At 38.0% G+C, this 17525-nt stretch overlaps 1 protein-coding gene across 2 annotated transcripts in view; it reads left to right on the top strand.

The window, feature by feature from the left end:
• Positions 1–16865, top strand: part of LOC311426531 (mucosa-associated lymphoid tissue lymphoma translocation protein 1-like) — a 28554-nt gene extending 11689 nt beyond the window's left edge. For both annotated transcript variants that reach the window (XM_084502948.1, XM_084502947.1), the window contains 7 exons: positions 6260–6437; positions 7778–7852; positions 8924–9051; positions 10296–10445; positions 11121–11278; positions 12051–12176; positions 13384–16865. In XM_084502948.1, the coding sequence (XP_084359074.1) occupies positions 6260–6437; positions 7778–7852; positions 8924–9051; positions 10296–10445; positions 11121–11278; positions 12051–12176; positions 13384–13845 (1277 nt within the window). In that variant the 3' untranslated portion in view covers positions 13846–16865. The remainder of the gene's footprint in view (positions 1–6259; positions 6438–7777; positions 7853–8923; positions 9052–10295; positions 10446–11120; positions 11279–12050; positions 12177–13383) is intronic.
• Positions 16866–17525: the final 660 nt, after the last annotated feature.

The raw sequence follows: 17525 nt of genomic DNA, 5'->3' as shown, positions 1-17525 counted from the left end.
AAGAACAAGTGGGATTCCTTCTGAAGTAGGTCAGTTTCATGACGTGAAACACACAAACATCTTGTATCTACCTCTGCCAGTTCCCTGTATGTGACAATAAAACAAACTTCATTGCAAATAGTATGTATGTAGAGTGGGAAAAGTTAAACACACCCACCAGCATCCTTAGACTTTAGTTTAAAAACATTACTGTTACTTTATTATTGGAACAGATAAAATCTTTGCACTTTTTTCTTTAACCACACCTAAAACTGCAGTGTACTTCTGTGTTCGATACTATCAGTGTGTTTGTCTGCCAACAGCTGCTGCATCTGTGTAGTGTGTTTGACAATGTACTCTGCAGAAAATGCACATTTCTGCTAATCTTACAAGCAAGAGCAAGTGTTGTGTCTTCTGTATTATTGTGTTACAGCTAAGAGCTCGTAGCAGAGTAGTCAAAAATGTGTAACTGCAGTATGCAAGACTACGTGTAGTCTTGAACAGCAGTCTGTGCTGGTCTTAAGAGATCTTTTAAATACCTTCTTCTTAAACACCTTCTCTGTCCTCCTTCCCCCTTTCCTGTGCCTACAAGTTGCTGTTTTGGTTAAGGTTGACCAGCCCCTTGGTGTGTTCAGGCTCCTAGTTTGCATTTCTGCTGAGGAAGTGGGGAACAGCCAGAAGTACAGCATGCAGTATGTTCTGAGCTTGTTCATGGGACTGGGACCTTTCTGTTCATCCTCTGTCTTTCTACTGGCTGTCTACAGACTGCTCTTTACTTCTGGACTTCCATCCTTCTGGAGCTCTTTGGGAGGGGATGCTGTGCTCTCTTAGTCCTTGCTCACCAGATCTTTAAAGAACAGAGGAAGAGGTGTGCTTTTCTCTGCCTTGACAGACAGTAAGCTGCACTCTGATACCAGGTGTGTTGGGAGTCGGGGGGGAAATCATGTTTTGTTCTCTTTCTGCCAAGTTTTCAGGTTAAGTAGAAATCCTTATTTTTTGGATTGCAGGTTTCTTTCAATTGTCATGATACTGGCCTGGCAAGCACAGAGTTTTTCATAAAGTCTTAAAGAGGGAGTGAAAAAGTTCTCCAAAGCTGTATTTCTACTCCAAACTCAGATACAGCTATTGTTTCACATCTTTGTGGACAGTCTGAATGCAGAGTGTTCTCTGTGCACATTATGTGGGAAACTTAATACGCAGTTACATTGCTTAACCAGGCAACAGCCCTCTAAATTGCACCATCACTTTAATAATTGTTCTGCAACATCTTATCAATACTGGTTTAAGTTACAGGAGTAAAAATTAAGCATACTGAAAGGTGTGTGTTTAACACATCTCTTTTTTTTCCCCTATGTTCTTGTTAATTGGAGTCACATTTATTTATCAGATACCTGTAACATAATATTAATAAGAATTTTAAGCTGTCCTCTACATATTGCGTAGCAGTTGCCACCTTCTTGGATGAAGACTAATCAAGTCTGATACATGTTGTGCTGGTATGCACTGATTCTTAGATGATTAGGCAAGACAAAGAATTTATGAATAAGCTTTGAGAGAGAAAGCACAAGGTTGGAACCAGTGGCTGTGCTGGCTGGGACATGATGGAATTGATCCACTCAGCAAAAAACCTTGATGCCTTAGGTGGAAAAGGCCTAGAATGACACAACTTGAATTGGGGAAAAAAAAAAAAAATGTTTTGGTGGGCTCTGAGGAGCGTGCTGCTGAATGCCCCCATCTTTGTCATTTTTTCTAAATGCTGTTTGCATAAATAACTGTAGAAATCCTTTAGAACAGAGATCAGAAAGCTCATCCAATTGTACTGTTTAAATTGCAGAATTTTTATAGTAATATCCAGTCAAGAAAACATTGTTCAATTATTTTTTGTAACACAAGGTCAAGTTATTTCTTAGTATGACTTTTTAAATGGTGTGTTACCTGATGCTCTGTGCAGAACTGGATGATCTGACATTTGGGCATTTACATCGGAGCCAAAACTCGTATGATATGGGGACTAATTATGGCAGTAAAGTTTAGTAGACTTTCTGGTAGCTGTTTTTGGTTTTGTACCCTGGGGGATAGATGGGCTCATGCATTTGAGTGAGCTTTTAGATTCTTGCACCTTCTATTTTTTTTTCTTCTGTAATTGTTGACAAGAATTTAGAAAATAAAGTACTGAAAGGCATTAACAAGTTTCTCACCAGCAACATATGAAAGCTCTTATAAGCCATGTTTTGGCAGTTATATTTTCCCAGCAAATTGATATTTCTGAAAGAAAAGCAGAGTGTTCTTTCAGTAGTGTTTGACAATAACTATGTTGTGATCGCTTTGTTCTTTCTGGATAGTGTCTACTAATGTCTTAAAGCATATAAAAGATGCTGTCAGGGCACAAATAGATGATGATTTATTGCATTTTTAGTGGGCATAGCTCCAAACAGAAGCATAGCAGATACTCCTGATCAGTCCTTGTTACACATACTTGTGATGCCTAGTATGACATTGGGTAATTGCTGCTTACTGCCAGGAAACTGGCATTTCAAATATTGTTCCTTAAGAGCAAGACTAGTAAACAACATGATGATGATGGTCTCCTCTAATGTTTTAGTTTATGTTGTATTAAATGTAATGTGCAATTAGTATTCTATCCTACGAAGGAGAAAAGCATGAACCTATATATTTTAAAGACTAAAAATAGTTAGGCTTTTTTCTTTAAAAAAAAAAAAAAAAAAGCTGCTGATATCACTTAGACGCTGACGTCTGTGAGGAACTTGAGCCTACTTAAAATTGTTGTGCCAAAGTGTCTAATGAGGCCCTCCAAACATGTTTGCTTACTCTGGGTATGCAGAGGTTTATTTCTGATCTTGAGCTCAACAGATTAACTGTTGAAGGTACTTAGGAAAAAAAACAACACGCTGCAGTTATCCACTCAAGGGAAAAATAAATAAATAAATAAATAAATAAAAAAGAAACATAGTTATTTCTGAAATATTCCTATTCATTGGGAAAAGGCTCTGATATATCAGGTTCCTGCCCTTTCCAATACTTTTTCTACTGTAAAAAGACAGCATGCACCTCTATATTCAGTTTGTTTCGGTAGGATGAAGGTCAAGGCACTTCTGCTTGCTTGACTTCGTGTTCCGAGTGCTCTGTAACAATAAAAAATCCTCCTGCACAAATGGAGTTGAGGACAGCTGTCCCAAAGCTGAGAATGGAAATGGCATGAATCTGTGGTGCGTTATCCAGGTATTTTGTAGCTCTGGATGCTTGTCTTTGCTCCCGAGCTTTTTTGTTGGCTGACGGGTGCTTATTTGCAGCTGCCATTCAGAGTGTGCTACAGGAGCCTTGCTGATCTGACATGAAGGAAACAGCCCTCAGGGTGCTTGCAGTCACATGGAGTAAAAACTTCAAGTTGGCATCAATTTTTTTCTCTCTCTGGTATTGTAAAGACAACATGGTATTAGCGTAGGGCCCTGTGAGAATGGAGCTGTGACTGCTGCAGCGCAAACTCCACTGGCAGCAGGCAAAAAGCTGAGGAAAGCTGGAGGTCACCAGCTAGAGCGGTGACTGGGTTGGTGCTGTATGGTGCAGGCGTCTTGGCCACTGCCGTGAGTGAGCCAGGTCCACGTGCCATCGATTGAGTTGGGCAGATCTGCTGCTGGGTTTCCATAGTCCTTTAGCAATTATTTCCTTGTTTCGGATGGACGGGTGCATGTGAATATTGTTACTTACCGTCTGCATTCAAAGGGATGGCAAGTCCTGTTGTCAGGAAGCCATCTCACAGCAGACTTTGATTTGCCCTCATTGAACGTAATCTGTGGGACATGTTGGAAAAAGGTAACTTTTAGCTGTGGGGAATGGTACTGTTGGGATTTATTGCTTTATGTATAATATATTCCACTAGTCCATATCCGCTGTTCCTTTCTAACTGATTTTTTAATTAAAGAAAGCAAGTTATTAACTTCATTGTTAGGAAGCAAAACAATCCAATGAGGAGGCAATGGGAACATAAGTAAATGTTCTGTTTTAACATAGCCCCAACTGATTAATTTGGGCTTGAAAAACAAATCGAAGTATTTCAAAGATGTTAGCTTTGTGTTTTTCTGCTTTTTTTTTCTTGATTTAACATAGTAAACCTTGCAAAAACTGAAGATAAACTGATATGTTTTTAAATTTAAGACACTAGTTTCCTTCAGTCAGTCCAATTACTTACCTAACACATACTCAGATATATGATCTCAAATATATCCTCAATTTAGGTCCAGATCCAAACTCTGTGGAAAAGAAATATAGGAGTCCCTTTCACTTAAGGTGTGACACGGGATCACTGATGGTGGCACTTCATTTTTAACTTGTTTGAAACTAATGTTTTAATGACACATTTAAAATTCTGTGCCCTTTAGACATTTATAACAGTTTGAGTTAATTAAAAGGTCATTTTCCAAGATGCTGGCAGGTGAATAGCCATTAAGCTCTTGAAGTGAAGCCTTAAGTCCTGGAGTTTACCTTGTATGCACTTGCTTGCTGCTTATCTTGACTATGCAAGTTTCCCATAAAAAGAAATCGAGCACTGCTGATTGAATGGAGCGGTTAGCAAGGTCTTGGCATAGGTGCTAATGACTTGAGAGCTTACAAGTAAAAGAAAACGCAAGGCTTAGTTTGAAGGGATATAGTTGTATCTTGGTATTCCTTTACAGGGCAGGCAGGGCTGTGCAAGAGAAGTATTTTCAGTTGCTATAGGTATCGGTAATGAAAAGGGAGAGCATGTAGCATGTCTACCTACGCAAGCTGACTTGAATATTGATCTTTTAGTATGTTAAGGTGAGGCTTGTTTTTAGTAAATATTCAAGTTCTATTGTGATACAAATTTCAGAGCTGCTTTTAGTAAGAATAAAGGCATAACAAGACCATGTCTACAGTTAGCATAAATTGTCGTGTCTGTGCTGACTTTGATTTAATTGCAGTGCTATGTACTAATTGAATATCTGACCCATGGACTGCTTTGTATAGATAAATAAAAACTTCTCTTAAAAAATGAAACTTGTTGATAAACAAAAACAGCACTGGAAACAGGAAAATTTCATTGGACAATACAAGCTTCTGGCATGTTTTGGCAGAAGTCATTAATTCCAAGATAGCCTAATTTTACTGCAAACTGATGTGACCTTAATGTTTCATGTTTTAATTCATATATGGATTAAATCTAACTTATAGATTGTAGTTCCCGTTTCAGAATTACAAAAAGCTTTTTTAATTACATGATTTATTTTCTTTATATAAAATTGTTGTGTGCTTTTTGAAGATTTTTAAATCTTTTAAATCTTGAAGATTTTTAAATCTTTAAATCTGTGCTTTTTGAAGACTTTTAAATCTTCAAAACTACTGTAGCCTTATGTATTGACACATGAAGATGATTGGAGGATAATTTGCTGTGTCTAGGAAATCATTTCTTTGTATAGCAGGAGTTATGGGTTCATGCAACTGTGAAGAGATATAAATGTCATCAAATAAAAATGAGTTGCTGGTAATTTGGTAATACAAATGTGCTCTGGAATCCTATCAAGTATAACCATGGAGTAATACTTTTTTCCCTATAAAAATTAAAAAAAAAAAAGCTGTCATAGTGTAAAACATATATTTCTTTCTTTCTTTCTTGTTAAACTAATTTTAAGAATTGCCAATGATAATAGTAAGCTTAAAAAGAAAAGAGAATAGTTCTAAAGGTGGCAGTTTTTCCTCTACAAAAAAAAAAAAGTCCAACCAAACTGTTCAGGGTTATCTTTTCTGTCTGTAAAATCTGCACTGACTCTTAGCTACACAAAGCTTTGTAGTTGCACATGTGGAGAAGCTGTTTTACAGTTGGCACGGTTCCTTGCTTATGTCTGAGAGTTATATATAGTAGATAACAGATTATTTCTGTTAGAGGTCATAACTCTACTTAAAACACTTCAAGAGTATTTAGCTATCTTTATTTGTGTGATTGATATAAATATCGAATTGATTCTGTTTCATGAGTTGAAAATTGTTTTTTTTTGTTTTTTTTGTTTTTTAACTTCTCTGCACATTGTGAAATTTATGTTACTTTTTTTTTTTTCATCTCCTCCTCTTCCTTCCTGTTTTAACAAAGGCATAGTGATACCAAAAAACCTACTTGGAGTATCTTGAAGGATCTTAATCTCCCTCAGATGCGTAGTGCGCATGAAATTTTTTAACATGTTAAAATTGATGGGAATGTTGCAGTGTACTCTTGAGCTGTGTTTTCAGTTAAATCTGTTTGATATCTCAGGTTTGTTGTACTATGCTGGCCATGGCTACGAAAACTATGGAAACAGTTTCATGGTTCCTATTGATGCTCCAAATCCCTACCGATCCGCGAACTGTCTGTGTGTACAAAACATCCTCAAATTAATGCAGGAAAAAGAGACGGGGCTCAACGTATTCCTGTTGGATATGTGTCGGAAAAGGTATAATTTAATCTAATAGTTCATGAATACTGAGAAGTGTTGTTAAATGTTTGAGGGGTGTTTCTGGTTTGTGATAGAGGGGGAGAGAGTATAATGATAGTAGTTCCAGGAACCAGCTGTGAAGTTCAGTTTATTCACTGCAGTAAGAGATTAAAATGCAGCTTACTTTTAAAATGAATGAATGAAATTGAACATTTGCTTTGGGAAAATAGCAAAGGATCTTGAGGGAAAGCTGGACTTCAAGCTTAAGAGAAATCTTTAACCTGGGCTGAGTATACACTGTTCTCAAACATTCCTGGTTCTGAAAATCTATGGCCTGCACCTGAGCTTTTTTAAAGTCAATAGAATTTATTCATAGGCTTATTTTGTCTTTGGCCTTGGATGGATATATGAAGCTGGGGACTAGACTTTCCATTTCCATGTGCAGATGCTTGCCTCTTGATTTGAATTACATCTTTTTCTTCCCTTTTTTTTGGTGGTGGTTTACAAATTATAAAGCATCAGTGTGACTAGATAAAAGTGAAATTAGGCATCTTGAAGAAGAAGAATGACCCTTCTCCCCTTGCATCGTTAACCATCTTTATCATTACAGGAAGGAAGGAGAATCCATATGATCAAAAGCATGTTAATTTGACAGAAGGGCTCAAGTGAAGTACTTATTTTAGAACTCTTAAGAGGCATGAATTTGGTGGACTGCTTTTATGCTGGGGATGTTGTATCTTTATTTAGAAATTAAAAATCAACTGGCTCATCATTTTTTTCTAAACAAAGTACTGTTTTCTTTACATGTTCAGAGAATACTATGTCCTATTAAACTTGCACTTGAAATTAGCTCTTCAGCCAGCACCTCTGAATTTGGTCTCTATGGAATGTTTCATAACGGAAAATTGCTAGTGCTTTAATGTTTGTGGAGCTTTTAAACCTCACTGCTAATGAAATGCCAGTGACCCAATTCAGCTTCACAATCTGCTGTGCGATTAGCTACATAAGCCTCATGTTAACTGTGCAGACACCACCATCTTTTGAAAGACAGAATTAATATAGTTTATGTTATAACCTAAAGTGGCTAGTTATAAGACATTTTTGCAGAGATTTTAGCCAAATTAGCACTGTATTGCTTAATATATCATTCCCTCATATAGTTAACGTGATGTTTGACTGACTCTTTGAATTCTCTCCATGGAGAGTGTTGATGGTGCTGCTTTTGTCTAGAAGGAGTGACTAGAACTGTGGGAGAAAAATAATGTTTCTAAACTATGCTGGTTTGATATTTTGAACAACTATGGAGTTGGTTACTATTATTAGTTCTCAAAATATTCTTTTATTTCCTCTTATTGCAGAAATGAATATGATGATACTATACTTATCTTAGATGCTCTGAAGGTTACAGCCAACATTGTTTTTGGATACGCCACGTAAGGAAACTTTTCTCCTGCTGTGCTGCAGATATTTTGAAGCCAGAAGATATCACTGAGATTGTGTAGCTAATCTTTTACAGAAAATACCAACTGTTGTGTTAAGGGACTGATAACTTGTATTGGTATCTGTATCCTCAGACTACCTTTTGGACTTCATTCTTTGAATGATTCCATGGTCTACTGATCATGGATATCCATATATATTCCTGGTATTTAATGTTCCTATTCAGGTGTAAGGGAATGCCAGTGAGAGAACTGCATTCAGCAGCAAATCAGAAACTGCTAGACAATATTTCTGATTATTTTTAATGGCTACTTGTAGGAATTCTCTAATTATCTGAATACTATTTATTAGAGATTTTAAAAGCACACAGAATGAAAAAGCAAATTTTACCCTCAAACCTATAATGTTTGTGCTGATGGGGAAGTGGGAGTTTTGTCTTGTGTGTTCCTAATGGTGCTTACCAGTCTGTCCACTTGTATAGGAAGTCACGTACTGTTGAGGGACTGATTAATTTTAACCTACCTACTGTACCCTCTGCAGTTATGTCTCCTCTGCAAATGCAAATTAAATTTATATTAAAAAATGTATACGTATATATAAGACAAATTAATCATTTTTTAGAAGAGTGGCATATAGACTGTCCCTGCTTTTTTTGCTTCATGTAGGTGTAATACATAGTTACACCTGCAAATGAAACTACTTGAAGAGGTTACTTTGCAGATATCTGTATAACCTCTTGCTATTAGTTTTCAAATGATGTGAAATACCTATTGAACAGAAATAGTCAAGAGCTTTAGTGAAATCTTCCATGAGCATTTCAAGCCTCTCACATAAACAGCTAATATTGCCTCTGGTCTATGGCTTGGTTGTAAGTGAAATCTTCCCAGGATGAGTTGCTTGCAAATGAAGAGCAGGTTGACCATAAACCTGCTGTATAAGGGCTTCTTTCTCCCACTTCCAAATGTTATTCCTTTTGTCTTCATGTTGATCTTAGTCATGCAGCTGTTGCAGTGCGTTGTTTTTTGTTTTGTTTTGTTTTCCCCTTGTCACTGGTTATCTTGTAGGTGCCAAGGAGCAGAAGCTTTTGAGATTCAGCAGTCAGGGCTGGCCAATGGAATTTTCATGAAGTTCTTGAAGGAGCGTCTGTTAGAAGACAAAAAGATTACTGTACTGCTTGATGAGGTTGCAGAAGGTGAATTGCAGCTTACTACACTAGTCAATTCTTACTAAAAACTTATTTGCTTAACTGTCATTCTTCTCATGGCAAATGTTACACTACTTTAGCTCTGCCTGCATCCGTTTTCCCTGTGCTTCCCCAGATGTTGTGTCTCTTACTGCTTAGTCTGTGCTTTCAGGTTAATGTCCCATGCTGTAGATATCCTGATGTGTGACATTATCTCATGCTTGAGCTCAGAGTGCAAAGACTGATTTCACAGAGGAGAGCATGATGGCAGCTTCTATTGGGATTTGCAGTGGAAGTCTTCTCCCAACAAGTAAACAGGAGGGTGAGGAGGGAGGTAATATAGAAGGCAGATAAGTCCTGTGTTAAGAAATAGAACTGGCAACCTCTAAAAGATCTGAGGACTGCACTAAACAAAATACAAACGCAGTACATAGTGTTCCCACTGCTTGAGAGTTCCAGCTGCTCAAAAGAAGTGTGTCTGCACTGGTTGTTTCAGTCAGCTAGTGTGTGCGCATTTGGTAGCGTGAGGAAAAATCGCATCAGGCAGTGAGACAACTGCTGTGAGTATTACCAGATGCTGGGTATTAGTGAGTACAGTGGTACACTGGTGATACTCACATTAAAAGTGCTGTATGTAAATGATGAACAGTGTTTGCACAGCATCAAGGCCTTCTCTATTCCTGACTCTGCTCTGCAGTGAATAGGTTCAGGGGTGCGCAAGAGGTGGGGAGGGGACACAACTGGGCAGATGACCTGAGCTAACCAAAGAGATATTCCATACCATATGCAGTAACACTTAGCAATAAGAGAGAGGAAGAGGTTTAGGAAAGTTAGCTATCTTTTGCTTGGCAACTGGCTGGGCGTTGGTCTGCACAGGGGTGGTGGTGAGTGCCTTTGTATCGCTTCTTTTTTTTTTTCGTCTTTCCACTTCTCCTTCCATTATCAAACATGTTTTATTTTTTATCTCAAGCTTTCTTGCTTTTATGCTTCTTTTCCTTCTCCCTTGTCCCACTGGAAGTGGGTGAGGGAGGGAGTAAGCAAGCAGTTGTGTGGTGCTTGGCCATCTACCAGGGTTAATCCACAACATCTTATGAATAAATAACTGAAAGGAATACTTCTGAAACTACAAGTTGGTATCAAAGTGTTCATACTGTCATAACCATAGCAGCTATGCCACTGCTACATTGTATAGTCAATTTATTTAGAATTTCAGCAGCAATGATCTTGAGAGAAACTATGCATCTTGTTTTTAGATATGGGCAAGTGTCACCTTACCAAAGGCAAACAAGCTTTGGAGATCCGCAGCAGTTTGTCTGAGAAAAGGGCATTAACTGATCCCATTCAACAAACCATATCTTCTGCAGAGTGTATGGCACGGAACCTACAGTGGGCTAAAGCTCATGGTATGGTATGATCTACCTTTAGGTGATACTACTTGAATGGTGGGAATGTCATATTAGGATGTTACATCACTAGAACTAAACTAGTTCCCTCGAAAATAAGAGGATGTACATTCTTTATAATCTCTAGTCCATAAGCCATAATTCTGAATAGAAATTGAAGAAATTCAAGTTCATATCTTGATTTTCATTAGTGTGTTCAGATGTTAGAATTTTTTGTGTTGTGAACCTGAAGTTTTTCGTGCTGTCACATTCAAAGTTTATTATAAAGCTATCTCTGTGTCTCCTGAATATACAGTACTGTATTAACCTTACTGATTTGATTACGGATACATAAACATATTCTTGGGTCAGTATTCTATGTATGTAGCATTAGATGTTGCCTTGCTAGTTGCATGGTGATTGGAAAGAAACCTTGGAATTGAAAGATTGGAAAGAAGTTGAAAAGTCAGCTCTATGGCAATGTTAGTCAGTTACCTTCTGATACTGCATCTAGCAAACAATATTGCTGCCAGGTTAGCTTCTAAGAGTTGCTTCTGCGTGACTATGTAAGCAATAGGTAGAGGGAGTACACAAGGAAAGGTCTGTATCTTCTAAAGTTTTTTAATATTCCCAAAGAATAATAATAGAAAATACATACTTCTATTTAGAATGTAATGATGTGTTATTTACTTGCAGAGCTTCCAGAAAGTATGTATCTCGAATTCAAATGTGGTGTTCAGATTCAGTTGGGGTTTGCAGCCGAGTTTTCCAATGTCATGATAATCTACACGCGAATAGTAAAGAAGCCACCTGAAATAGTAGTTTGCAGAGCCTACGTTACAGACTTCGCACTTGTAAGTGCTTTCTGTAGGTGTCTTGGTGTGATCTCCCTCCACTGAAGTTGAAAACTGTCAGGTCTGTCCATGTCAAACTGCACCTTTTGTAATAAAGTGAATCTAAAATACTGAAACCAGGTGCTTACATGACTGTCTCTGTACATATACAGCAACATATTTTTATATGTGGTCATCTTTTTCAAAGTCACCTTTTTATTGTCATTATAACATTAGGTAGTTACATTTAATTGAGTGAGTTAAATGTCAATAGCTTCTTTTTGGGCCTACGGCACGTCTACCTTGCAGTACAAGCTTTCTTAGAATTTAGTGTTTTCTTTACAGCTGGGTGATCTTTCTGGTTCCATTGATGTTACTCAGCTCAGTGCAGTAAGGTGAAGGATAAGAGTAAAACTGGAAGTTCCTTAGGTGCAGGAAACCTTTTCTGGTGTTTAATAAACAGGACACTTTTGATGCTTGGTGAAGAAAGCATTTCAGTTAATGTGCATAATAAAGATGTGTCTCTGTAGCCCACAGAATTGCTGTTATGGTACTGTACTTCAGCTGATTTCAAAGGAATAGTCAGCAGAAGAGGGTAACCTAAATAAATAACCTCTTCTGCCTGTGACTAATAGTGGTTTCAGCAGCTTCTGCAAGTAATCCAAGATGGGTGTTCTTTCCTTTTAAGAAGAAGCAAATGTTGACTTCATAAAAAAAAATAAATGTTCCTAACTGTTTTATGATCTACAAGTTCTGTACCTTCAGATGAGTTATCATTTCTTTCTTGCAATAGGACCTGGATGTGGATCCTAAAGAGGCCAATAAAGGAACTCCTGAGGAAACTGGAAGCTATTTAGTATCAAAGGACCTTCCCAAACACTGCCTCTACACCAGGCTAAGTTCACTCCAAAAACTAAGGGTTAATATAAATTGTTCCTCACAAGTTTGTTCAGATAGCATAGATTAATCATGTCGCTTTGCAGTTCTATTGAGTTGGCTGTGTATTGTTTGCATGGTAGGTAACAGGTTCTGGAGACATACGCAACATACCAGATTTAAATCCTAGCTACTTAGAAGGGAGAATGACTAATAGCAACACTTAGTGACTATAACTAGTTCCTCTGCTGTAAAATAAAAGCCAGAGAATCAATGCATGTGCAATCCCAATGCCATTGTGCAAGGCACTTTGTATTTTCTAGGATTGTACTGAACTTTGACAGGATGATTATTTTTATGATCATCATCTTGTGCACATTGTGGAAATGTTCCTGTACCTTGTAGTACAGTAAGAGTGTGACCTGAAACATAGCTGCATCTTACAGTTATTAGAAGGAGATAAAAATGTTACATATTTCTATTCCAAGTTGTGTACTTGGATGAGGCTTTTGAAAGGTTCCCACTTCAGCATACTGTGGCGCTGTTAAGTTTATCTTTTGTATCTTTTTGTTATGAACATCTTATCTGGACATGGCTAGGTATCTTTTCTTAAATGCTTCTGGCAGGTGTTGTAATAAAAATGCTTCTAGAAATAAAGACTGTCAGGTGGGCAAGTATTAAGCAGATCAGGAGGTCTTCAGTAAAGTTCTGAGGTGTTCTTCGCCAGTAAAGGGGACAAAGTTTAATTTTACTCTGTTCTCTAAAATGTTCGGAGGAGTGGGCAACAGGGGAGGTTTTTTGTTGTCGTGTTGCCCTGCAGCAACAGAAAATAAAACTTTCTGGCCTGCAGCATATCTTGGGCATCCAGACTGCAACATAATTGAGAAATCCTGTCTGCCTGTCATGTACAGGGACATCTGATCTGGTTTACCTACATTTTAAGCAGTAGAGGGAAACTGAACCTTGAATTAGCATGAAATATGAGTTTGCAGAAAAAGCTTTATGATGAGTAGATTGCTTTTTGCAATCCCACAGAGTTCTTAAGAATATTAACACATCAGTCGAGAACCTCCACCTTTCAAGCAGCATGCATGTAACTAATGTGGTTAAGACTTGACTAATATGCGGTTTTAGCTCCTAAAATAGATCGGTGGTCTCCTCCATTAGTAGATTGTGCTTCTTGAAATTTTTCCTATTTGGCTTATTTAGAGAAGTATAACCTTCCCCCCCCCCCCCATTCTGTTTTGTAGGAACACTTGATCTTCACGGTTTGTTTGCACTATGAATATCCAGGAATAGAAGATACAATGGATGAAAGAAAGGAAGTTAATGTTGGGAAGCCCCTTATTGCTAAATTAGGCCTCCATCATGGATTCAAAAATAACTGCCTCCAGACCTGTTGTGTGACTAATAATCCTTTTCACAATCAAGTAGAATCAAGTCCAGTGGCAACTAACTACTACTTCCCTGGTCACTGCCAACCAAATTCCTGCCCAGGCGTTTACCATGGAAACCGTACTTGCTCAGACAGCGTTAGACAACCGGAGGCATGTTCTTGCAATGGGACTTCAAGAATATTAGCTTCAAGACATGAAGTACAGAATTACCAATCCCCTGCACAAAAAAGTAATGTGCCAGTAGAGACTACAGATGATACTGTTGAACTGGAATTCCTCCTTTCTGACAGCCTTAGGTTCTCTAAGCAGCAGTAGCTGTGATGTCTTCAGAACAGACCAGATATCATCTTTGGATAGGAGACTTTCCACAGTGCCTATCCATCTTCTGGATTTTGGGGACTTTGAGTCAAAGGGACCGGAGAGTCTAGAGGTGGTATTGGGAATGAGGATATGATGTGTGTTGGTTCATACTGCTCTCAGGGAAAACTTCTCAGATCTAAGGAGACAAAACTGGACTGATAGATTTAGGAATGAAAAGGCATGATTTTTTTTTTTTTTTTTGTCCTACCATTAGAAGCTTGATACATGCAAAAACACAAACTCAAGTTTCATATTCTATGATATGGCTGTCAAGCAACTAATGAACACAGGCAACCATACATCTCTGGCAGGAAACTTACTGTTTCAGATGCAGAATATGTATAATCCTGGTTATCATATCAGAGTTTCTCTTGATAGTAGAGCCTTGGAACTTCCCAGCTGCTTCTCCTCCAGTACCTTCTGGAGTTACAAGATTTACTGTAAACATATGCTTCATAAATACTCTGTTTTTTAGAGAGGAGCTGCTCATCCTATACAAAAAAAAAAAAAAAAAAAAAAAAAAAAACAACAACCCATGCCTAGCTGTTAGTGGGAAAAATGTTGACAGACTTAAGTAGGAAAATGAATTTACATGTTCTCTATCATTTAATGTGATTTTTTAAAATCCATTAGCCCCCCCCCCCCCCCAAATGATAAATAATATTTTTCTCTCTTCCACCTTTCAGTTGTCTAGGATCCAGGGATTTCTTTTTACATACTGCATTAGAGTGAAGTTTTATGTGTTAGTATGTTGTAACAACCTGCTGTTGAGTATATGAGGTGACACATGAAGTAAATGAACTGAACGAAGGGGGAGCTTTTACAGAAGTGAAGATGTGGTGTTTTAATATGTAGTGTTAAGAATGTCTCCTTGAAGACTCCAGTTTCTTTTCTTCCTCATGTATATATTAAGATCAATCATTGACGTTCCTGTCCTTTGGATCTAGCTAATAATCAGCATTTACTGCATTTTGCATGTACGCTTCTGCCAGTGTTTGGCAGAAACTGACAGATGCTGAACTGTGCAAGGAAAGCAAAAGGTGAGGATGAGAAGAGGAACTGAGCTAATAAACTAACATCGCTTTGAGAGAGAGAATACTAGCTTACAAATAATCAGAGGAAACAAAATCAGATTCTTACTGTGGTGGATTGTTCTCAAGATAATTTTTGTCTCATATCACACACAAGATTTATACTGAGCTAGTTGCTGGAAAGGTGGTCTTTTTCTGTTCTGGAACACTAAATGGAAATGTCAGGGAGAAAAGTACCTGTTTGTTGCAAACAAAGTATTGTATAGGTAGTCCTGCAATAAAATATACTGAAGGCTGAAAGGGAACGGGCAAGATGAGTGAAAATTTTGAGGTTCTTCAGGCTGAAGTAGCGGGATGGTGTTTCTGGATATCAGCCAGTGTTTTTCTTGTGGTGATTTTAAAAGAACAAACAACCAAAGAACTACTCAAATGTTGTCTGGGCCAAATGAATTCATGTTCTTTCAAATAAAAAGGTTAAAGGAAAAGTCTAACCAATAACTATGAAAGCCCAAGATAACGACTCCAGCATACACAAACATAAAACGTGTAAAGCTACTTCGAGTGCAGCCTGCAGAAGGTGAGAGCCAATGCCTTCAAGTCAGGGCCCGAGATCTTGCCTGTTTCCCTGCAGCCTCTATGTGTGTGCATTTGCTTTGGAGCTTAAAGGTGGAGTTAATCTCTCCGTGGGCTAGATGCCAAAAGCAAGCTAGGCTTCCAGGGCCTTTAGCTTTTAAAACCCGTAATTTTCCTATGCAATGCAGAGGTATAGGCACCTTCAGAAGGCAGGTGATCCTGTACTAAGAGGCAAACGAGCTACTTCCATATGGTGCTTTACTACTTCGTTGACCAAAGGGAACAGATGGAACTCGTCTGGACTAGCTGTTATCTTTTTAGATAACACAGATTCTTTTGGTCTGTGTCCAGGAAAGGACAGTTTTGCTTACTGAACTGTTTTGCTTGTTCAGGTTGAATAGTTTGATCAAAAAGACACTCTTTTTCTAATGTTTTGTTTTAGAATACCTAGAAATATGTTACCTGCCTATGTGTATTTGGGGAAGATTGTGAGAAAATTGATGTTTTTATAAGTTTTTTATTGTTGTTTTTTAAAAGGTTTTGACATGTTTTTTTGTGTTTGTTTTTTTTTTTTTTAGGTTTTTAAAAGACTTGGTACTTTGAAATCATGAAAATATGAGGGTGTGAGGTTACAGAGAGAAAACCTCTGTTAAAGAGAGTTTTCAGATACAGGCAGTAATCTCTCCTGCCTTGATAACACTGATAAGCAGCATTGCTTTAATTAGGACCCTCATCATGAAGTAATACTTTACTTTAGAAAAATTAAGTAGGTAGCAAAAAAAGTTGAAAATTTTGTTCTATTGATGTGATGGACAAACCAGCTTAAATCCTCAGTTGAGAACGGCACCTTCTGCTGCAATCCTCTGGCGTGTTGGCTGGATGCTCAGGGAGGGCTCTGCTTGGGCTATTAACGGCCTTGTTAACTAGATCTGCTGATCTTCAAATTAATTTGCACTGAAAAGTGGATATATGTATGTGGAAATTAATGTAGTTCTTTCCAAAATGACAGCCATGCTTGAGGTAATCTGCAAATGAGCTTGAGTTTCTGATATCTCTTTTGGAGGGTATTAAATAGTGACCTATTTACTGAGGATTGAGATGTACCTGTGTGTTAATTATCCTCTGTAATTGACTTATAAATTGAAAGTATAGCTTGAGAAATGTTCTGGTACTGTAATATTTAGTCAATGTGTTGTCACAATTTTCTAATTACTATGAGAACTTATTTTACTTCTTATTCTTGAAATAAACTGTTGTCCACAAGATGTATCTGTGCATATGTAGATGCTGTATTGTCCTACTTATTCCAATTTAAAAACAACAAAAAAATAAGTCAACAAAACTCCATTAAAAATGCATTTTGTAGAAAAAGTTTCTGTTTCTTAACGAGAAGGGCAAATCTGATTTGTGAGCTTCAATTCAGGTTGAGCACACCTGCACCCTGTTCCTGTACAGGTTTCTCAAACTATGCACTTAGTAGTAGAGGATTTTTTTTTTTTTTTTTTTTGCACTTTTCTATGCTTTCTAGCTTCTTCTATCTCAACCTGCCTGCTGGTTAAGCCGAGGTGATGTTTTTCCATCACCTCACAGAGACATCCCAGCTAGTTTCAGCAGTATTTTGTCCATTTTCATGAGAAATATAAAGTTGTTTTGAAACCTTAAAAGCTGTCTAGAAGGCAAAGGACTCGCTGGCTGTATTTGTGTGCTCATTTGCAGGTGTGCTCTGACCTTGGTGACATGGGACAGGCTCCCAGGAGCGGCAGTGCTGGGCACGAGGAGCTGTCTCGGGGCACGGCTTAAAGCTGGCAGTGGGCCAGCTCCAACCTTTGGAGATCAATACCTGAGATGCTTGAAATGTAACTGTGTTTGAACGTGGTAAAGAAAAGGTCACGGGGCTGTAGAGGTTGGGAGGAGACCTCTGCACATCGTCTGACGAAGGACCTGCGAAAGTAGGGTCTGTGGGGAAGATCTTTATTGTCTGAGTCCTACTTCAAAAGGGGTGGTGATGGAAATGCATTTTCTCGATGTATT

Source organism: Aythya ferina, assembly GCF_964211825.1.
Source record: "Aythya ferina genome assembly, chromosome: W".
Taxonomy (NCBI): Eukaryota; Metazoa; Chordata; class Aves; order Anseriformes; family Anatidae; genus Aythya; species Aythya ferina.
Note: the sequence above shows the minus strand (reverse complement) of the source record. Positions and strands in the feature narration are given on the sequence as shown.